This window comes from Musa acuminata, chromosome BXJ3-1, assembly GCF_036884655.1.
Source record: "Musa acuminata AAA Group cultivar baxijiao chromosome BXJ3-1, Cavendish_Baxijiao_AAA, whole genome shotgun sequence".
Taxonomy (NCBI): domain Eukaryota; kingdom Viridiplantae; phylum Streptophyta; class Magnoliopsida; order Zingiberales; family Musaceae; genus Musa; species Musa acuminata.
In genome coordinates, this window is record NC_088349.1 from 10,501,914 (window position 1) to 10,524,790 (window position 22,877).

Sequence of the window (22,877 nt, forward strand, 5' to 3'; positions counted from 1 at the left end):
AGTGTGGCTTCTTACATCTTAAAGCCGTGATCTGAAAGATTGGGAGGTAAAAGCTTGTTGAGAAGTCATACCTGTGGATCGAAGTGCCTCTTTCCTGTGACTCTTTCTTGTTTCCTTTTCGTCTTTGCAAGCTGCTTCAAACATTTACCCAGTACACCTCGTCTCATATCTCAGCTGATTGGCTCATCAGGTTGAAGGTATCAAAGCAAGATGGAGATTTCTTGGTTCTACATGGTTTAATTTAATTGGAGGTGTGCTGAGCTGTGTGTGTGTGTATATGTAGAGGGCAAGTTGTAATTATATACTGAAGAAAAAGGATGTACCAACAAACAACTGAACTATTGCTTTCTCTCTTGGGGTTTGATGTTGCATCGCAACTGCTGCTTTTCTGGGAAGGGGGATCACAAGGTCATCAAAGACCGCAAAGCAAGCATGTGCTAGGTCTGTTATCTTATTGCTCTTCTTCTTCACCTTCTTCTTTCTTACCATTTCAACGCTGGTTTTTGCTGGAACCTTTCTGAGTTGAACGCTTAAAACGAGGACTGAGAAGAGTCGACTAATGAATCCTTCCATCACAGGACAATTAAACGACTCGATCACTTGGATCACAGAGGAGTAATCTTATTGTGACATCACAATCCACCCTCTAAATCAGTCAAGCGAATGATATGGAGAGATAAATAATGTCGGCCATTCTAATAGAATTTTAAGTCATATTCTGCACCAGTTTAAATTTAGGTTTGCCATGTCACTAGTTAACGATGGGAGGCAGATTAGATTGTGTCTGCCCTTCAAATGGAAACATCAGCCATTTTTCAAGAAACAAATGCTATCAAACAAAGATAATAATATGAACTTCATTGTAAACAAGTTATTCCTTAACTGTATGACATTTGAGCCAACCATCAAGATATATCTCAACAAATATATCGTAAATAGAATGTATTAATCCTTTCCGGGCACCACATTGGTGAATGCCTCATACATGTAGGGTCCAGATGGGAACCAACTGGGACTTGATGTCTACCAGATGATGGCTTGACAGGTAGGAGATACGTAGGTGCAATTACACATCATGGCCAGCACAATAATGCAATTATTTATGTCTCATGTGTGCACACACATACTAGCAATGTATGGCTACCGCATGTTGAGCAAGATGTCCATGATCTGATGAAGGAATCTAAAAAATCTACAAGAAAACATATCTAGGCATCTTTAAATTAACTCTTGACCTGATCATGAAACATCCAGGTTTGTTTAGGAATAAACATTAGAGACAATGAAGTACATTATGTACTGAGCAACCTAATGCAATGTAGCAAGCAGTATGCCCTTCGTATTGGCACAAAGTAAAAAAACTGTTACATGATCAGAAAGAAAACAGTAAGCATTTTCTTTATGCAACGTGCAATGTACTTTTATCCTGAAAGATCGTACTGACCTTATCCCAATGAGCACAAATCACCTACCAAAGGAAAGCACCCATTTCTGATCTTCAGCTTGTAAACAACTTTGGGGAATACACATTCAAGACAAACCAGTTGCAATGTTTAGACTGTAAGCACCAATTTCATCTTACCTTTTTGGTCATTCGTCATCTAAAGCTGAAACACATGAATCAGTTAAATGATTTGTCATTATTTTTGCTATATGTACACTACCTGACTGTACAATTTGCACACTTCTAATCTGTAGGCCACGGATATTACAGCAAGCATTTGTTTACAGCTTTTGGCTTTCGGTAGGCAGCCACCAAAGATTATATGATGATCAGGCGGCCAGGAGAGAACTGGATATGTACAAGGGATCCCTCGAGGAAGACTAACTTGTAAGCTTTGAGTATAGCTCGTCCAATGCCAAGTACAATGGCTCAGCAGCTTGTGGTCTCCCCACAGTACCAAAGAGAATGTCACCAGTGGTCAAGTAAGGATCACCATAAAAGCACAAGTTTGTATCCGTCCTGGTTGCTACATAGTTCCCCTCAAGTGATACCCCAACAAAAGCACCTGTCAATTACCAATTCCGATTATAATCTTTTGGCAACAATGGTTGACATAAAAATAAGTATTTTTATCAAATGAGCATCGAAAAATGCACCACTATAGTTGCCGGTACTACATCTGCACAGAAAGAGAATATGATAATAACAACAACAAGCCATAATATCCCAACCCGGAAAGGGAACAAGAACAAAATAGGCATAACATGTGCAACAAAACTCCTTATCAGGTTGTGGTAAAAAAAAAAAATCCTTATCAGGTTGGACTTGAGCTGAGATGGATATCACACATCAACCGACAAATGCAACAAACTCTAGCTAGATGCAACTTATATTTAGTTACACAAAACAAACCTGCCGGTGTTTGATTCAGGTGGATAAGAGGCAGTCATGTTCCTAACATGGTTTTCTTTAATATTTATCATCTGATCATGTCACCCCTTCAAATCTCTCGTCCGTCATTTACAATAATGCACATTATGCCATTGTACATGTCTGAACCAGCTTAAAACACTTTTGTCTTATCAGCACAAACAATTTTATCTTATTCTCAGGCTGGTGCAACCTTTAACTCAAAAGTAAAGAGATATTGAAATTATGTGTAATACTACTCATCCATCTCATTATCATCATTGTGGCAGCTAAAGCATCTTTTTATATATAGTGCTTCTGGATATCCAAGTTCTGACATGTAAATTATGGCCTTTTTTACGGATGTCTACCAAAGTTTTTCCTCACAGTGGCAATAATATCTTACAGGCATACAACACATCAGATTTATCTCTCCAATTTAACCATTCTTCTCTTGCTTTGTGAATGCTGAATTTTAAACAAATTCCATTATTGCTGATAAGTTCTCAAAAGTGTTCTAGAAGTAAACCTGTACTCAATCATTCTATTTGATCCTTCTGTAGCTCCAAAAGTCTATCCATTGCTTTAACCTAAGATTTAATTTTATGCTTCTCTCAGTAATTAAAATGTTGTCATCAGCTAATAGTGTCACTGTAAACTAATTACAAGTCAAGCTTGATAACTCAAAGCTCATGCCTGGTGCAAAACCATCATTGATGTATGTTCAGAAATGAATAGAAAATCGTTCAGGAAGTTTGGTGTTTCTTAAAATATATCTACAAATTAACTAGTCATTTAGCTGGAAGCATGCATCTATATAGAATAAAAAAAAAATTACCTTTGCTGCAGCTGTATGTATAACACATGCCAGACCCTTTGTCGCCAGCTCGAAGATCTGCTTCAAACACTCTGCCAACTGGTCCTGCAGCAAAGCTCAAACCTGCACCAAGTGAAATATGCATGTTGCTGCTAAATGCCTTCACAGCTTTAGAGCCATGAAGCACAACTATAAAGTCCATGAGCTCGCCACCAATCTGTGTAATATAAGGAAAAGGATCAAATAACAAGAACTATGTATGGACCTAAAGAAAGAGCTAAAGGCAGGTGACAAGAAATACATCGGCAAGATTTTAGCTTATGAAAAATGAAGAAATGCTTTCATAAACTATAAGTACTAAGGTGTAGAACACAATTGTAAAGATTGATGCAATTGATTAGCCAAAAGCATGATAGAATACCATTTCCTTAGATCTAAATGATCTGCAGCAAATCAAGAACTGCAAATTTTCTTTTAGCACAATGCCATTTAGCATGTAACTACATGAGGTAGTATAGTCATAGTGATTAAACTCCAATGACAAATTCATTTGCAATGTAACGCATTGAAATGCAAGATTGTAATGTGTCCATGTTGATCATTCAAAGCATGGTTTAACCAGCAATACATAATGCCCACTTATGAAGTAACTATATGGGAAGACCACATTTAAGATGAATTATGGGACTCTAGTCTCATTTTATTATATGTTCTCTATGCAGCTTTTACATCAAGATGAATTTCTTACCAACCGGCCTCCAGAATTGGAATGGCATGCCCAAGCACAAGATTTTTTTATTTACAAGTATCATATATATATCAGTAAACTTGATATTTATATGCCTTCTAATTGTACAAATAAATAACAAAACATTAAACTGAGTACACCAGTGAAAAGGTACTAATCAAGAGACAAGCCACCAACATAAGGAGTTGGGGAAAGCTTCAAAGGAAATTGACAGTGGTTTCATTCAAGTTTTTCAATGTTGATAATACCAATATATACTGATTAGTTTGACCAAATAATAATATCAAAATAAATAGCATTTTTTCAAATAAATAGATAGCTTGACAATATATATATATATATATATATATATATATATATATATATATATATATATATATATATATATATATATATATATATATATATATATATATATATGATACATTTTTATTTTCTACTATTTTATCCGATGATACTAGGTGGTACAGGTTGGTATACTTCCCAATATACCAATAGAATACTGAAGTGATGCCTTATTCTCAATCCCAACATAACATTACTGTTTTATGTTTCCTCTCTCCTTTTGGTGTTATACACGAAGATGATTCACCTAAAGCACGGATGGAGGACTGTCCTTTTGATGAGATTTTTGCACAAGATGGAATATCTCCAGTTATTATAATTCATTACTGCAAAATTTATATTACTTTTCAGATACCTTTGGCATTTCCAATCTTTTCTACACCACTAATCTTTAATCATAAGGCACATAATTATTCTGTTTTGTTTAAGTTCTTTTGTTTAATCTCAACTACTGTTGTTCCTCCTGAAATTTCCTAATTGATCATTGTTTATGAGTTGTGACAACATATCTCCAGACAAACTTAAACTGAGACAAATATGCTGATTCTTGGCATTTATAGTTGCTATGAAAATAGACAGTTACCAAATATTGCATGTTAGAACAGATGCAAAAGAGAAGATTGGCCATCTAACTGTATGCATACCTGTGCTCCCCATCCTAAACCAATTGATAGAATGGCAGATGGTGCAGACCATGATCCATCGATCCTTCGAGAAATTACAAGACCAGTACCAACCTTGTAAGTAAGAAGTGCACCAACTTTAACTACTGTTAGGATGGCAAGCCCTTTTGCTCTTTTAAGGACAGCCCAGGGAATCGATTTCTCAGGATCAAACCTATCAACCTGCACATTGGACAAGATGCTAATTAAATAGAAGGCACCTGATGTTCATATTTTTAAAGAAGGTTCCTCAAATTTAAGTTAAAAGGAGATCCCTTAATTTGGAATAAAAAGCTCAAAAGCAGAAGTAGGAAATTGCACCTGGCAATAGCTCCTCAAGATATTCGTAGCCTTGTATATTTCATATTCCATGGACAAGCCCACAGGTAAATTTAACCATCCTCTCATGCATGTCCAGTCAGTAACATCATGTTTAGCTGACTGAACGCAATTGCTATTCGAGATAATCAATATTCTCTGCAATGGTTCAAGCCTGTCATAGCAAGTATCACAGACTCTTTGGGGATTTCGCTCCCGAAATTTGACTGGTAACAAGCATCTTCGCATTGTACAGTTTCTGCAGAAGATACGACCGCAAAACCGGCAGTGATGCCTACCATGAATAATGGCTGTGAATGGGGAATTGCATTGCATGCAGACTCTAGAATAACTATCTGGAAGCCACTCTGGAGGATCTGCTACAAGTACCTCTTTATGTGCATTACAGGCAATAGCTTCTACCTCAAAGGGTGGTGCACTTGGTACATAATAGACTGAAGGATGCAAAAAACTATCTCCATTCAATTCAGAACTTAAAAATGATACATCTGAGGTGGAGTTTAGCTGTCGTGATTGAATAGAACCATTAACTCGGTTACGGCCCATAAGAATCGCAACTAACCCGCTCAAAACATTCTTCAAGTTTACTTCAGGATTAGCCCTGAGATGACTTGAATAACCAGGGTCTTGAGCTGGATCGTCCTGCTCAGGGAAGTCATGCTCTGGTGATGATTGATATAGATTATACGGTATTGACACTTTTGGCACATAACTCTTGTGATGATCAACAAAGAAACCAACTTCCTCTCTATCATGATGACTAACTTTGTCTTCTTCAGAGAATGAGGTGTATGAAACTCTTTCTTCTGATGTCACCATGGATTCATTGAAGGTGAAACTTGTGAGATAACAGAGCTTGTCCTGGAGCACAGCATGCTTTCAGATTTGAGGTCAAAATCATGGTAAAAAACATTCCTTTAACAAACAGGATCACAACAATGAATCAAAACATTGCATTAGAATAACCATAACAAATGAATTAAAACATTGCATTAGAATAATCATAATCTTGCCCTAAAGTTATCTTGTTCAGCTATTAAAGTATAATGTTTCCAATAAATGTACTGAACAAAAATTAAAACGAAAAAAAATTAAAAGAGCAAGAAAATGCAGGTTCTGAGGGTGCAAACACTGTAACATGCTCAATTACTAGTAGCATCAGAAGTAGTAGAACAAACTCAAAATCTTCCAAGTCCAATCCATCTAATTTTCTGCACTTTGAAGTTCACAATATTAACGCATGTTAAACATATCCCTTGAGAACAACAATGCTAGTCGTACTATGTACCTTACTGCTTGGGAGCAATCTCAGGAGACTCCACAATACAGCCATAACACGAAATAATTTATCAGACTTTAGGCTAAATCGAAACTGGCCCAAGTCCAAAGTGCCGCTAGGTGTCATTTACCTTACCTGGGATCTAGCGAGCTTTTGACCTACCTAAACCTATTTCTTGGATGTTATACCTACGTAAGATAATTCCTTTCTCCAAAACGGAAAAACGAAACATATCTAACAAAGATCAAAGTTTATTGCAATCACTAGCATATTATTCAATCGATATCTCTGTGAATCCTAGGTTCTTTAGATTATAATACGAGCATTAAAGTTAGCATTCTTTGATAGACATGCCTTCACATCATCGACATCTACGAATAAACCAGAACGACCAGAAAAATAAACAGCAAACGAAAGTATTCTTTAGAATTCTTCAACACGAAGAAACGAACTTCACAAACCCTAGAAATTTAGTAGAGAAACACCTCCAGAAAGAAGCGGAAAAGGATCAATCAGAGAGAAATGGGGTGGGAACGGGGATCGGTCGCGGCTCACCAATGGAATGCCGGAAAGAAGGGATCACGGATTGATGCGGCGGTCTCGAGGAGGTCGAAGAGATGGTGGAGCGATCGGAGAGAGCGGAGAAGGAGCGAGTTCTTTCCTATCGTGTTTGTTTGGCGGGGAAGGCAAGAAAACGATGGGGAAGGCGAAGGGCGTCGAGAAGTTAGTGAAGCCGTCACGGCATCACGTTAAAAATAGAGCTTGATGATGATGATGATGATGATGATGATTATGATTATTATTATTATTAGTAACGAATTTCCGAAAATAAAAACTACTGATTTGGATTCTTCCTAAAAAAAATACATCCCATTTTAATTTATTTTGTTTGCAAAGTGTTTTTTTCCTTTTAAAATTTTATGCCTAAAAAGGTGAAGAGTCTTTTTATTTCATATTTTTAATCATTTTCTTAACCATTTCAGTTTGGTTTAACAAATCGATTCAAATAAGAATTTACTAAAATAATAAACTTCAGAAATAAAATTTAAAGTTTAACATAAAATATTAAACATTATAAAATAATTAAGAATCTATGACAATATAAATTTCAGATATTTATACTCCGAAAAATATTTCAGTAAATATTATAATATAATAAATAAACATAAAATATTTCAACATATTAAATTGAGTTTTTACACTAATTTTTTTTAATGGTCTACAATGAGAGTTTTATAATAAGAAAGTACTTTGAGTATTTTTTGAATAAAAAACTCAATAATGGAACAATTACACAATTTTCAAAAAAATAATTAATAAAAACTTAATTAAATTAAATCTAATTTTACTGAGATTCTATAGAGTGAGTATTTGTGATAATGAGAGACTCTATGGGAATATTTTTGGGAAAAAAAATTAATATTTATGTAGTTAATAATATTGAAAATTTGAAAAGTCAGGACATTAGGTGGAAAGAAAATAAAAAATGAAGCGGGAAAAATAATATTTTTCTCTATGAATTCACCCTAATAATAATATGGTAAAGTTCCTTTACTAAATCCCAATGCAAATTGGTATCCATTAAAACCTTATATGTGACAAATTTATGTATATTTTTCTTGCAAAATTTGATATGTAACTATGCTAACAACATTCAAAATATTACATATATGCGTAATATCTATGTCCTGTTAATTTTATGTTTTAATTAAGCATTAAAAGGTATTTATTTTTATTTTTACTAAATTTATCCATAATTGTGATTAATAGTAGTGGGGACGCATTTGACTATCTTTGTGTGGGTTATAGTTGCATTTTATAGGCTGAAATGTTTGAGAAAAAAATAGTTTCATGTGCATGTGTGTGAAGTCAAATTTTGAATCCTAAGTTGACATTGTTCTTGAATTCGTCACAAATCCAATGTCGATCTCTAATTGTTAAGCAAGGCTTGGTGAGATAAAGAGTAATCAAGGAGTGTTATGGTAGATTAAGTCAAAGAGATATGTAGGTGATTTTATATAATGAGTCTAAGGTAACTTTTCTTTTTTAGAGTTAGAGATAACTATTGAATTCAACTACGAGTTACTTAGCAAAACTATTAGGCAAAATCATCAATCATGTTATAATATTTTTACACTAATATCGGAGACTATTAATAAATATGTAAAATTTAATGAACCTTTATGTTAGCATCGAGTGTTTATAGGTTGAGAAATAATATTTGATTTAATAGGATATGTAAGTGATTATGTTGACCTTGGGTCATAAAAGGATATTTTATAATTAGATTTATTATTGTCGTCGAACAATACTTTATGACCACACTCAATCACATTATAATCAAGAGATGCTTTATTAGTAAGTTTGGTGACCTTAGTCACGTTATTGTTAAGCGATGTTTAATGATCGAATATAGTTGCATCATAATTAGGAGAAATTTTATGGTTGAACTCAGTAATATCATTGTTAAATGATCCTTCATTGCTAGATTTAGTGATATTGTAACCGAGAGATACTCTATAGTGAATTCAATTATGTTATCGTCGGGTAATGCTTCATGGCTAAATTTGATCACATCATAATCAAGAGATATTTCATGGTTGGGTTTAATCACATCGTCATTGAGCAATGATTCATGGTTAGATTCAATCGTATCATAATCAAGAAATAATATAAGATAAAATTTGATTATATTATCATCGAGCAATGCTTCATGGTCGGATTCGATCGAATCATAATCAGGAGATTCTTCATAATCAAATTTGGTTGTATCATCGTCAAGCAATACTTCATGGCTAGGTTTAGGTATGTCATGATTGGATTATTACACTTTAGTAATTTGTGTGTCGTATGTGTTATTGGTTATTATTAATTTAGGTCTTAATATGATGATTAATATCCATTCATATGATTTGTCTTTAACGTTTTAACATTCTTTACAACATCTAATATAATTTAGTTTCTACTCATTTATGATCATTATCTAATAGTTGGGTTTCAAGAGCCAATTAGAGGGTTTCATGTCAATATTCAATCAAACAATTAAGAATCTAATAAGATTTAATCTCAATACTCAATCTTCTATAAACAAACCTATGATCGTCATGTCATCAAGAGTCAAGTCATTCAACTCTTATATAAGGGGACATTCACTTCATTTTTTTTTATGTCTTTTTATGAATTCTGATATCAAATCTTTTAGACTTTTTAAACTTTAGAACTCTTAGTCTTATATTAGGGGTAAAAAGATTCTTTAGAGTTATTGAAGAAACTCTTCCTCTCGGTGAGAAAGGTCGACATTTGATGACCAAAATTAAAATACTAAGTCAATATAGTGGTGCCTATCCACCCAAACCTCATTAAATGATGCCTTTCCTCCTTTGAAAGTCTTTCCACCTTAAGACATTTTACCACTTCTAACTAGTCCAATTATGTTTGAAGTCGGTTGTCTCCCCTATATGACAATTCACCTTAGCTAGCTTATTTTGATGAATAGCTTATTCCCAAAGGAGGGTCACTATGTCGATCAAGATATCATGGGCTGAACCGAGCACCATGAGCATTAGGTGAGGCCCCTATAATCAAAATTGTAAGTGTTGGTGAAGTTTGATGTGAAAACTATATTACATGTGGACTTGGATACTTACCATGACCAACTACTTATAGTCTTCGTCGATAAGGGACTTGATATCCTTTCCATATTTTTTTTTTATCAAACTAGAGTGCATCATCTACTAATTCCACCGAATGATCTATAATGAAATCTCTCATGGGTGAAAATTTATTGAGAGCCCCCATGTTGATTGTAAGGGGTCTTTTCTGGGCTCAGGCTAGTAACTAAAGAATTCATATATGAACCATTCTCATTTGATAGGATAAAGGTTATATACAAATAAATGAGTCACGTCATAAGGCTAGCTTGAAGGAGGTGCCTGATGACTTATCGTTGCCTCCCCTTGGAGGAGTCATGGAGATCCTACTCTACTCCATCTCGAGAACTAGGGCATTTGGTAATCCTCCTCCTCATACTCCCTTAAGAGGATTCTTAGTCCACTAACCAATTGTCCAAGGACTAAGCCAAAGCTCACCTCTCCTTCTTCGACATGGACAAGTGGCCAATTTGAGGATTGGATGACACTTGTAACTACTCCCACAAATACTCCTATTATTGCCTCTCTGCTAACCAAGAGAAACCTCTCGACTTCTTCCTACCCCTCCTCTTGTTGATAGCATGGGAAAATATTCTAGTGAGATCTAAAATGGTAAAAACTAAATTAAAAATTATAAGAGTTAAGATTTAGAAATAAAGATGAGAAAGCCCCAATTACTCACTTTAAAGCACAAGATTAAGTTTGTTCTTTATAAACCACTATTTGTTTTGTCTCGGTGGACAAAGCATTAGATAATTGGGTAAATTTTTTATTTTTAACTCCAGTCAACTTTTGGGGAGTATTAGCAAATTTTTAGATGACCCATATAAGACTAAAAGACCACCCCTCATTTAAGAAATATAAAAAAAAAAATCTTTCAACCCTTATAGGAGCTCGAAACCGTCCATATCTTGCAACTATTTTAAGACAAATGAAAGTAATTTAAACCTCTAAAGCATGTATTATAGTAGCACATAATAGTATTAGCATCAGTTAATGTCAAGATCATAATATTCCGTAACAAATACATAAAATAGTGTCAAGAATTCAGTAAAATCTTTATATTTTAAAAACCTCGACAAAAGGAAATAAAGAGATATCTAAAGCCTCGTATCAAATGCATCTTAAGTGCAAAAATAATAATCCAATGTATATAACCAATTACTAAGTTAAGTAATTAAGTATTCATTACTACTATGATAACCAAAGTCGAATAAGCCAAATATAAAATTCTAAGCTTCGCCATCCAAAAGCATCACCCTTAAAAGGGTGATATCCCTCGTCGTAACAACTATGACATCTTCAAAGGAGGAGACATGGGACTACTAGTGACTGAAGGAGGGGATGAGAGGTGATTGGTCTAAACTTGAAGAAGATCAAGAGGAAGAAGAAAAAATCTTTGACTTTTGAATATAGGGTTTGGGAGTCGACTAAGTATTCTAAAGCATAAAAATAAAAAAAAGTTGAAACTCAAATTTCACAAGAGGTATGAAAAAAACAAAGATTGGACACCCCCGATCGAGTGACCCTTGAATTCTTACACTTATCTCTTGGCTTGCTCGTAGTCTAACTAAAAAGAAGATGTGGTGGGTATAGATTGGTTATAGAAGATTGAGCATTGAGATTGCTATCTCCTTGGATCATTGATAGTTTGATTGAATCTCAACATAGAGTCCTCCGATTGACTTTTCAAAACTAACCATTAAGTAATGATCATGAATAGTTAGAAACTAAATCAAATTGGATCATGCAATCAAAATGATATGCTTACAAAAAAACTAACCAAATCACTGAATCATCATAGTGTCTATAATGTAATATGGAGCCCAAACTGATAAGATATAGGTGATCCGATCAAGATGTAGTTAAATCCACCTATGAAATATCTCTTGATTATAATGTGGTCAAATCGACCATAAAGTATTACTAGACAATGACACTACTGAACTCAATCATAAAGTATACCTCTAATGATATGAGGTTAACATAACCACTCAAATAATATATAACGCGATCAAATAGCATATTTTAAATAGATTATTATATCTCGATCCTCACAAGTGATAAGGTACTTCATATATATATATATATATATATATATATATATATATATATATATATATATATATATATATATATATATATATATATATATATATATATATATATATATAAATAACCTAATGACGGATTATATCCCATTGTATATCTCATCAACTTAACATGTCAACCAAATAATTATCCTACAGTGACATTGACCCGACGCAATGCAAGCACAAAAGACCCACTCAAATTTGCTGATAATCCTAGCAGTCAACATAAATTGCACATATTCACTATTCAATTATGGTTGATGATTTTACATAAGCATATCATGAATTAACTTTAACTTAAATTCAAGAGTTACACAAGCTCACTGTAAAAAGCCTCTTAAGTGCGTTTTTTAGTTAATTTAGAATAATACTCTTTGATTACTCTCGATCTCTTCAAACCTTTACTGACTTAATCATCCTATGAATATTTATTTGGCTCAATCCTGACATATCATCTCGGAATCATGACTTAGCAATATATATAACCAATCAGATACCAAAAAATATGAACACTATATTATATTATCTTATAATTAGGATAAAAATTAGAGTAATTATGTTAAATGATTCGAATTATTATATATTTAGTTAGATATAAAGAATATTTAAACAACGGAGTAGTCAATTGAGCCGCTCGAAATCGAACCGTCCAAGAACCGGGTTGAGACCGTGGTCCAATGAGCGGGGTAATTTAGTCCTTATCACCAGAAACGAAATCTTAGGGTTTTTCCGCGAGCGATAAGAAGCTTTGCCTCGACTTTCTTCCACGCTTCGCCGCCGTTGCTCCCAGATCAAGGCTCGGGTTCTCCCCCCCCCCCCCCCCCTCCCTCTCTTCCTCTAGCCCTAACCCAAACCCCGATTGCGGCCATGGCTACGCGGGTGCTCTCTCAGAAGGAACAGGACATACAGATGATGCTCGCTGCCGCCGTCCACCTCGGCGCCAGGAACTGCGACTTCCAGATGGAGCGCTACGTCTACAAGCGACGAAACGACGGTAACCTCTCGATCCACTTTCTTTATTCTCTTTATGCCAGATCCGTCTTCCGAAGCATTTGGTGGTGCTTCCAGTTTATTCTTGTCTTGTTTCTGAACTCCATTTCCCATTATGATGCTATATGTTAGATGCGAGTGGCGACGAACGAATTCAAAGAAACCATTTGAGTCGTTGTCGGAGGAAATTTATAGGCTTTATTTTGGAGTAAACATGATCGATCGCTATAAGTGATTGTGACTGTTATTCCATTTGTGAGAGGAAGGATTTGTTTGTCCGGGAAGAGATTGTTGTGGTGAAGTAAAGATGGGAACTTTTATGGTGTAGAACGTTGAGCTTGGTCCATAATATAGGTAAAATCATAGGTTTGCGGTGTGCTGGGCCTTGTGTGAAAAGTCTAAGGTTTCCAAGCAAATGGCATCTCATTTTTATGATGCGAAGATGTGCACTAATGGTGTTGGAGGCTTCCTGTTGTGGATTATGTTGGGTTTTGTTGAAAAAACAGGTAATCGAGGAGGGTGCTTAGCTATGTTATCATTATGAAGATGCAGGTAGAAAGCAATAAGGTGAGCGCAAGGGTCTCTATACACTGAAAATTACATCAAAGAATGCATATTGGTCCTGAATGAGGTGAATTGTTTCTTGAGAATGCCGTATCATATTTTTAGTCGTTGGTTACAGGTTGTATTGGTTCACATTTTATATGTAACCAACTAGTTTGACTGCTTTACAAATTTTCATTAACACAAATTATATTAAGTACTTAGCATTATTTTATTCTCAAGAACTTGGAAAATGATCATTAGCAAATAACAAGGAAAGTAGTAAGCTGACTGTGATGGTTTGCATTCATAAATATGGAGTTCTTGTGAGTGGAACTATTTTAGTATATTTTATTTATGTAGTGATTGCCATTCGTCATATGCAAGGTGGTTAGCAGTATGTCAATTCTGGCAAAGAAATGAAATTTTATAATGCCAAATGTACAACATTGAAACCCTTACCAGTAATCCTTTATTGTTTCTAGTGCTTTTGATACTCCAAAATATGACTAGTATTGATGGTCTAAATTAGTTATGACTGAAGTAATGAGGTATCTTACTAAAAAAAAACTAATCAGCATTGATGAATTGATTCATTGAAAGGCCAGTTGGATCTGAAATAGGACTGCACTTTGCTGATCACATTACAACTGCACTTTGTTTATTCCTTTACTTTTATCTCTGCTTTCTTTTTGTTTTTTATTGTGAATCCGTTAACTTGTTTTTTATGGAACTAAGCGCCATGATGTACTTAGCTATGTTTCTCAAACCTTCATTTACTTAATCATTCAGGTGTCCACATCATCAACCTTGGCAAAACTTGGGAGAAGCTTCAGCTAGCTGCTAGGGTTATAGTTGCGATTGAGAACCCTCAGGATATCATTGTCCAATCTGCAAGGCCATATGGTCAGAGAGCTGTTTTGAAGTTTGCACAGTACACAGGTGCTCATCCTATTGCAGGGAGGCACACACCTGGAACCTTTACCAATCAGCTTCAGACATCCTTTAGTGAGCCTCGTCTTCTAATCCTTACTGATCCAAGAACTGATCACCAGGTAAAAAAAAGTCAGTGAAAGAAATTATTTTTTTCTGTTTGGCTAAAATAGATTAGTTAAGAATGCCTGATCCTTTCACAAACAGCCTATCAAGGAATCTGCTCTGGGAAACATTCCAACAATTTCCTTCTGTGATACGGACTCTCCCATGCGTTATGTTGACATCGGAATCCCTGCAAACAATAAAGGAAAGCACAGCATTGGCTGCCTCTTTTGGCTTTTAGCAAGGATGGTTCTGCAGATGCGTGGCACTATTCCTCTTGGGCGTAAATGGGAAGTAATGGTAAGGTTACATCATAGTAAGGCATTAATTGATTAACCACCCTTTTTAGGCTTTTGAAAAGTCATAATTCAGTTTGATACATGGTTCATTTGATTTTTACATTATTAAATGTATATTCTTGGCAGCCTTTGCAAACAGTTGCATGGTGAACCATTTGTGTAAATCAGGAGCACAGTGAAGCACAGATCTTTTAAGCCATACATGCTCTTTTCTAGAATTGTCTTGTGTCCATCAATATAAGCTTTTAGAACACTCAAGAACTGGCTGCTTGCAGGGTCCCCTGGTTCCAATACAAGGAAAAAAGAAAGACTCATTAAACTACTGTGCCATTTTTGGTCTTTTTTTCCCATTGACAAATAAGTTGGACCTTTCTTAAATAACTATATTATTAATCTTTTATAAGTGAAGAAAGTAGTTTCTTTAAATAACTATTCAGCTTTGTACTTAAAGAATTATATAATTAAAAACATGGTTTTTTACTTTATTGTCTTGTCTGTTGTCTTTTGAGTATCTTCATTTGCAACTAAGCTGGGGCTTTGCAGGTTGATCTGTTCTTCTATAGAGATCCTGAGGAGGCCAAGGAACAGGCAGAAGAAGAGGCTCCAGTTGCTCCTGATTTTGGTGCAGTTCCTGATTATGGTGCTATGGTACCAAATGATCAATGGACCACAGAACAGTGGATGCCTGAAGTGGGAGCTGTACCTGCTGCTGTGCCTCCAGTTGCTGGGGTTGAGTGGACTGCTGGTCAAGGTTAGTTGAAGTGGCCATATGGTGATATATATTGTTTTATTTCTGTTTATACACTATGATGCCATCTTGATGTTAGTCTCAGTTACACCAATCCCGAAATAAAAAAAAAGTGAATTCCATGAGATTATGCTAATATTCTGTCCTAACAAGACATAGGTTAATGATATTTCATATTTACCCTCTGAATTATTTGTTCAAGCTTAAGAAGAATATGTGCAATTATTTGCTTTTAACAGTATATCTCACTTTTAAGATTCACATTTGTGCAGAATATGTTAATTGTTTACTTATTTATTATGAAAAGCTTAACGAATTATATCTGCGACCAATATTTTATGTGCATTCTAGTAACTACGTTCTTGATGGCAATCTACACATTGAGCCATATAAAGAACATCTTAACTTGTGCAATTCCTTGTGTTCCAAGGATCATGTGTAACATATTTTGGTTTTTCTGTGAACAGCACCTGTAGCTGCAGATGGATGGGATGCAGCTGCAGCTCCAGCTCCAGTTCCACCTCCACCGGTGGATGTTGTTGCTGCTCCTGCTGGTGTTCCATCTGGTTGGGAGGCTGATCAACCTACTACTGCTCCCTCAGGTTGGGAGTAACCGAAGGCCAATATGCCTGTGGCAACTCACGAGTGCGTCGATTAGTTTTTATCTAGGCAGCACATTGGTGCTTCTATCATGCTTTTGTTTACTATCTGACTATTTAGCTCTGAAACAAGTCCTATCCGCCTATTATTTTTCTCCTTTTTGTTCTTTTTCCTTGATGTCTTAGAACCATGACTATAAATTTGATGCATTACCTCATTTTCATCTTTATCTTCTATTTCATTGTCATTATGGATTTATGTATCTTGGAGTATGAAAGCTTGCTATACACAATTAGTAATGGATGTCAATTGTATTCATTGCTAATATTAGGACTCAATCCTCACCAATGGATGGTTTTTAGCAGTATTTCTTGGGGATCAAAGATACTCAACTTCCCTGATCATGAGATGCTAAATGCAAACTTTTTCTCATCGTCCGAGTGATGCTAAACTCAAACAAGACGGATTTGTTTGAAAGCTCTACTAAAACCCATTGCAGAGAAGGAAATCATCTGTCACAGCAAGACTTTTTATTTCATGTTGGCACATATCAACAATCTACTTTAAGATAGTATATCACAGGAGCTTACTGCCATAGAAATTTCATGTTCAATACTAGTACTAATTCATGCAACAGTTTTTGTCAACATATGTACATGCTCCGATGGAGTTGGGGCTTATTGACATCAATACCAGTGCCTTTTCCTCTGCAAAGCAAATTGAGTACCTGGTCATCTAGAACAGAGTGTCCCTACCCAAGCAACCCATTCTTCTAAGTTAGCAAAATATTGTCCAAGATTGGTAAATCTACCCATCAAACGCATCTCCCTGTAATACACAATATGCATTAACAATTATGCCAACAAAATTATGTTATACAATGTTATTATTTTCGTGTGGAGACCTGTGTTGATCAAAGTACATGACTATCCTTTTCACCCACAATAAGATCATGAAGCCATCAAGGAAGAGAATGAAATCAATTTAGGACACCCTCTTCTTAACCTGATTTTGATACAAGCAATGCACTTTATGTGCTTGTCATGATTCCAATGCATCAAGTCAATCACAATTGCCCACTCAATTATTTTTACCAGTGTGTGTCTATGCTAACATCAGTGGTTATGTATTGAAGCCTGAAATCCACTATCAGATTCCATGTAGATGAGAATTCTATCACTGTTCTTCAACCACTAGCTGCACAAGAAAGAAAACAAGATCCATATATATGCACATACAAGGCTTCAAGGTTGTTTATCTGTCATTAAAAATTAGATTTCATGAGTTGAAACTGCACAGCTCATAGCTTTTGCAGCTAGCAGGATCAAATATCACTTTCATATACTATTTAAATTACTTTACAGCTTAGGTTTTTTTTTTTTTTTCTTTTTTCACCTGAATGTATGTAGAATGACCAAAGTACTACTACTCTTTACTGGATTGATGAACTTGCATAGAGTAAAACATTGTCCAGTTTAAATTGACTAGCCCTAGGTTATTATGACAAGTCATTGACTTCATGCATACTTTTTTCTATGATATAAAAACTATTTTCCTCTCAGACACATGATGGCAACATTCACAGTTACTCCTGTGAAAAAAAAATAAAGGTCATACACAACATGCAAAAGAATAGAATGATCTCAAGTAGCTCACCTGGAAGATGATAAATCACTACCATTGAGGGGCATGGTTGAAGGCAGCTCTGAGATCACATGATTGCTTGTTGTAGCATCACAAACAGATGCATATGTGTGGACTTCATGTTGGATGCTGCTATCTGATAGGAATCTTTTTAACAATGGTCTGAAATGAGAAGTAGCAAGTAATTACAACTCTTGTCTCTAAAAAAACATAATGAGCCTCATTTCCATACATGAAGGTGAAAAAAAAAAGTAGCATGATGCATTATTAGCTATCTATTGTTATTTGAATAATCAGTAGTGTCCAAACATGCTTAACAAAAATTTAAAAAAAAAATTACACATACATTCCTGACCAAATATTTGAGAAGTTGAAGATGATTTATTTGTAAATGTTTACCTACCAATTAATATGAATTCCTGGATGATGCAATCCAATCAAGGTCAAGAAATCTCAAGTTTGATGAACTTATTAGTGTCTACCTATTGTCCAGAAGAAAGAGCATTGTACTGTTTGTGTTTAGGAAGACATGGGACCAACAAGTAATCTTAAATTTCTTGGGAAAGTTAGACAAAGATCTACTGAATAGAATAAAAGTAAAAGAAATTTAAAGTTTTATTTAATTAGATTACAGTTACTATGGTGTTGATTTCTTAGTTTAGATAGAACAACTCAATGAGCAGTGCTTATGCATTGATCTGCAGAAACATTATCAGAAGAAGAATAGCTTCTAATTGCACAAAGATTGAGCAATCTGAAGTAGCTCACCTAGAATATGGCATGTCAGTCTCATCTAGATCCATATATGAAAGCAGCTCTGAGATCACATTTCTTCTTGTCCTTACATCAGTATTGGATTCATCTTTGTTGACTTCACATGTGACATTGCCAACTGATAGGGATTTTCTGAAATGTGATCTGAAATGGAAAGCTGCAATGTTAGCCAGAATTCTAGTCTTACAAATGAAAGGCAAATCAATCAATGAACACACTCTTGTCTACTATGTTAGCTACTTGTGGAACTGCTATGAAGAAGAAATATGAAGGTACCTCCCTACATCATGATGCTGATCTGAATCCAAATCACAAAGCTCTGGTTTATCCTGCCAGGGTACAATGTGCCCTAGGAACCTGCATCAAGAAGTAAGTTTACAGAAGAAAAAAAAAAGTTTATTCATAGGAAAAAAAAATGTTGCAGCCTACAAGTTGATGGCCTCCTGTTTCCTGGCATCCATGAAGGCATGGCTATAATATCTTTGAAGATTCCTCTGTAACCCTGGCCATAGTGTTAATGGCACCCATCTGCCATTGTTCTTGTAAGGTATCTGTGTCAAGAGCAATTAAGTTCATAGAAGATAATGCTACTTGCACATAAATAAGAACTCTGCAAGTGGAAATACCTTGTCATGAGCTGCAGAACCAACATATTGTAGAGCAAGTCTGTCTCCCATTTCGCGATAAAAGTTCATCAGATCATCAGCCAATGGGTCTTCTAGATCAACCTCTGGGACATCTTTAATCCCCAATGCATGCAGCTGATGACCAAGAGCAGTCAAACCATATGCAATCTGTGCAGCATTGGTGCGATCCAAGCAGTCTATGCAATTTGTTCTGAGGACCCCTTTCTGTCTCCTCTGTGGTGTAGCCAAGCCATTCCCATCCTGTTGGGTTCTGCGTGAAGAAGACGCACTCTGCGAGATATCAGAGCTCTGTTCGGAGCCGTCGTTCCTGTAGCATGTCGCAGTATAAGGAATCGTGGCATTACGAGGATGTCACAAGACATGTCGAGGTTGGGAATTGTAGTGCGTACAGAAGGCTGAGCCAGTTGAGAGCATCATCCATGGTTGGCGTTCGTCGACAGTGAAAGAAGCCGGTTAGATCCATTGCGCATGCTGCCACTTTGCACAACAATGCCAATGCTTCTGTGCTTCTTCTGCAACAATTTCATCGACTTGGATCAGAAGAGATCGAGAACAGAGCACAGTGGAAGCAAAGCCACCACATACCTTCGACAGATACTTTGCAAGTCGCAGTGGAAGTATATCAACCGATCCGATTCCGGCAAATCCTTGTTTATATGATTTATTGCATCTACAAGCTTTTCGGTGAGCAATGATTCTCGAGGTTTCTTCTCTTGCTTCTGGATGGATCACAAAAAGATCACTACATGTCCCAAAAGATCAGTTCTTGATAGATTGCTACCTTGATCATGTTCAAGACGATGATGGGGTTCTCGTATCTGTTCACAAGGTTCTCAAAATGAAGCCGTGTCGCCTCGAAGTTGTCGTCCTTCTTCTCCACTGAAACAAGGAGGAACATCTCGTTAACGATCGGTCTCCGAAGTGCACCACTCACTGCAACTTACAGATGATATCGGGCTTAAATCCTAGTCTTCGAGTTCCCTGAGACCAGAACAGAGGTATGGATCCTCTGTTCTGCACAACAGATGTTATTTCTCTGGGAATCTCATCTGGTTGATCGCAGAACACAATTTGTTCCGTCTCAACATCATTAGCCACTCTTCCCTTCTCGTCGACACCGCGTCTCAGGTACCTGTGATCAGCATAGACACTGTCAAGCACTTCATGGAAGATCCACCGTGCAAGAGAAGAGTTACCGGTAACCTGGTGCCAGCAAAATGTCGAGATCGTCGGGCAATGAGAGTGAATGTGCAATCTTTGCCGGCATGAGAAAGTTTGCCCTGAACAAGCCATGAAAAGATCAAGTCTTGAGAGCAGAGTCGAACCAAGCTTTCCAGACCTTACCTGCTTGAAAGATCCATGTACCAATGCAACAGTCCACGCGGTGTTCTTGAGATGATTGCGGATACCGCAACTCAAGAACTCGTTCCAGACGAACATGGTCTCATATAGAGCTTCCTCTGGCACACCATCACACATGTTCTTCTGAAGACTGCACATTATGTTGTAGGAGTAACTGAAGAAGAAGTCCTTTGTCAGATCCACTGCGCGTAACAGCCTCTTGTATCTACATAGATCACCAAAACAAGATGGGTGTCTCCAAGACAAATGATATGAAGGGATTGGGACTGATCATTTCTTATCTCCGTTAGAAATCCCATGAAGGGATTAACAGTAACCTGTATTCAGCCCCAACAAAGGGCAGGTAGGAGCTTTGAGCAGAATCTGAAAGTGAAATCATTTGGCTTCTGGTGACAGCATAGATGGCATGGCCACAGATGGCACCAATCTTCTTCCTCCCAGTGATGAGCAACATGTAGTAAGGGCCCAAGAACTTGACAAACCCTGCAAATGAAATAGATGCATGAATCTGAACTCTATCATGCTTTTCCATGAGATCGAGGCTGCACATACCAACAATCCCATAGCACACACTGATCTTGTTGAGTCCACCAGTTACATTGTTCTCATGATCTAATTGCTCCAGCAAACATTTGCATTCACTTTTCGAGTATGTGATGGGATCCTCATAGATGTTCAACTCAGAAGGTTGCGACCTATCAATCTTCAGAACTCTCCACTGTTTCCTGCTTTCATCGCTTCCGACTACAAAAAACATCTACAGCACAATGGGACATCCAACACATGTATTAAATTGAATCGATCTCAAGAACTCTGCAAAATCTGCCTGAAGCAGAATCCTTCACGCAACAATGCAAGAACGTAGGAAACAAAGAATCGATGGTGAGAAGTAGCAGAAGAGGATAACATAGATCCTAACCACTTCAAACAACACAAGATCTTCCCACCCGGGATAAAAAGATCCAATCTTGGACTTAAGATCAACCACTCACCGATCGAGCCGCATACAGAGTGAAGTTCTGGAGGCGCCCGCGGCCGCGGCCGCCGCCGGCGACGGCATCAGCTTCCTCCACCGCTGCCATGCGACAACCCCACGTCTCGCCCTCCGCGGCCGGTCGATACCGAACCGAAGGAAAATGACAAGCGACAGGACTAATCCGCCATGAAAAGGTCTGCTCTCGAGAGCAAACAAGGGAGCGAAGAGGTATTGATCATAGAACAACAATGGAGATGCCTTCTTCGTTCTCGCCACCACCCGATTTGGAGGAGGGGGGAGCGTCCGGAAGCAGAACTCGTGTGACAGTTGAAATCGCGAGCTCCGCGGAGCAACAAAGAAGATTACGGCGGAATCCCTGTCAGATTCTCGTCGGTCAAATTTACAGATACGGTCTTCCATATTTATAGTTACCTATGAAACCAAAAAGACGGTTTTACATATATATCCTTTTAAAATTTACAAATATTACATTTACCCTTATAATTTTATGGTAATATAAAAAAAATATGTCACGTATACATACTTCAAATGTTAAGGTTTTTCAAATATATATTTCTCTCTTTACATAGATAATTGTAGTTAACATTATCTAATTTCTGTTAGAAATATTTAAATATCTAAAATGTGCATATTTACCCTAAACTATTTAAATATCCCTAAGAAATCAAAAATATAAAAAAAAATTCATATGCTATTTTATTTAAAATTTTAAAATATCATATTTACCCTTATAAATTTTAATATAATATGCATATCTTTCATGATAAAAAATCCTTCACATATATCCTTTCGAATACTAAGATATTTCACATAGCTAATTGTAGTTAATGTTATCTAACTTCAATTAGAAATATTTAGAAATATATAAAATATTTTTAATCACCTTTATAAATTTACCCCTAAATATTTAAATTTCAATAAGAATCTAACTATCTAAAATATTTAATGC

At 36.2% G+C, this 22,877-nt stretch overlaps 3 protein-coding genes across 4 annotated transcripts; 1 reads left to right on the forward strand and 2 right to left on the reverse strand.

Moving 5' to 3' along the window:
* Positions 1-1,621: 1,621 nt before the first annotated feature.
* LOC135628662 (uncharacterized) lies at positions 1,622-7,263 on the reverse strand. 2 transcript variants are annotated; one of them, XM_065135467.1, is made up of 5 exons: positions 7,099-7,263; positions 5,247-6,125; positions 4,908-5,108; positions 3,192-3,387; positions 1,622-2,009 (listed from the first exon to the last, which is right to left on the reverse strand). In XM_065135467.1, exons 2-5 carry the CDS (start codon positions 6,081-6,083, stop codon positions 1,825-1,827), a joined length of 1,419 nt encoding a protein of 472 aa, XP_064991539.1. In that variant the 5' UTR covers positions 6,084-6,125; positions 7,099-7,263; the 3' UTR covers positions 1,622-1,824. The 2 variants fall into 2 exon arrangements, with proteins under 2 accessions (XP_064991539.1, XP_064991540.1); XM_065135468.1 differs by having other exon boundaries at positions 5,247-6,140.
* Positions 7,264-13,095: 5,832 nt separating this feature from the next.
* On the forward strand, positions 13,096-16,733 carry LOC135628133 (small ribosomal subunit protein uS2y-like). The gene is made up of 5 exons (XM_065134609.1): positions 13,096-13,280; positions 14,612-14,874; positions 14,960-15,157; positions 15,700-15,907; positions 16,372-16,733. The coding sequence occupies exons 1-5, from the start codon at positions 13,154-13,156 to the stop codon at positions 16,515-16,517; spliced, it is 942 nt and encodes a 313-aa protein (XP_064990681.1). The 5' UTR covers positions 13,096-13,153; the 3' UTR covers positions 16,518-16,733.
* Positions 16,734-17,067: 334 nt separating this feature from the next.
* LOC103995067 (phosphoinositide phosphatase SAC2-like) lies at positions 17,068-22,280 on the reverse strand. The gene is made up of 15 exons (XM_065135069.1): positions 21,924-22,280; positions 21,484-21,688; positions 21,249-21,414; positions 20,914-21,136; positions 20,773-20,849; positions 20,514-20,701; positions 20,351-20,448; positions 20,155-20,288; positions 19,959-20,081; positions 19,549-19,876; positions 19,352-19,473; positions 19,199-19,279; positions 18,917-19,066; positions 18,161-18,310; positions 17,068-17,332 (listed from the first exon to the last, which is right to left on the reverse strand). Exons 1-15 carry the CDS (start codon positions 22,011-22,013, stop codon positions 17,236-17,238), a joined length of 2,232 nt encoding a protein of 743 aa, XP_064991141.1. The 5' UTR covers positions 22,014-22,280; the 3' UTR covers positions 17,068-17,235.
* Between the last annotated feature and the right edge of the window lie 597 nt (positions 22,281-22,877).

Coding starts and splice junctions, on each gene's coding strand:
- LOC103995067 (XM_065135069.1), bottom strand. CDS start 22,013: ATGGCAGCGGTGGAGGAAGCTGATGCCGTCGCCGGCGGCGGCCGCGGC. Junction 21,415..21,483: donor TGTGTGCTATGGGATTGTTG/GTATGTGCAGCC, acceptor TTTCATTTGCAG/GGTTTGTCAAGTTCTTGGGC. Junction 20,082..20,154: donor TTGCAAAGTATCTGTCGAAG/GTATGTGGTGGC, acceptor AAATTGTTGCAG/AAGAAGCACAGAAGCATTGG.
- LOC135628133 (XM_065134609.1), top strand. CDS start 13,154: ATGGCTACGCGGGTGCTCTCTCAGAAGGAACAGGACATACAGATGATG. Junction 13,281..14,611: donor CTACAAGCGACGAAACGACG/GTAACCTCTCGA, acceptor TTAATCATTCAG/GTGTCCACATCATCAACCTT. Junction 15,158..15,699: donor GGCGTAAATGGGAAGTAATG/GTAAGGTTACAT, acceptor GGGGCTTTGCAG/GTTGATCTGTTCTTCTATAG.
- LOC135628662 (XM_065135467.1), bottom strand. CDS start 6,083: ATGGTGACATCAGAAGAAAGAGTTTCATACACCTCATTCTCTGAAGAA. Junction 5,109..5,246: donor TCTTGAGGAGCTATTGCCAG/GTGCAATTTCCT, acceptor TCCAATGTGCAG/GTTGATAGGTTTGATCCTGA. Junction 2,010..3,191: donor TACATACAGCTGCAGCAAAG/GTAATTTTTTTT, acceptor GGTAATTGACAG/GTGCTTTTGTTGGGGTATCA.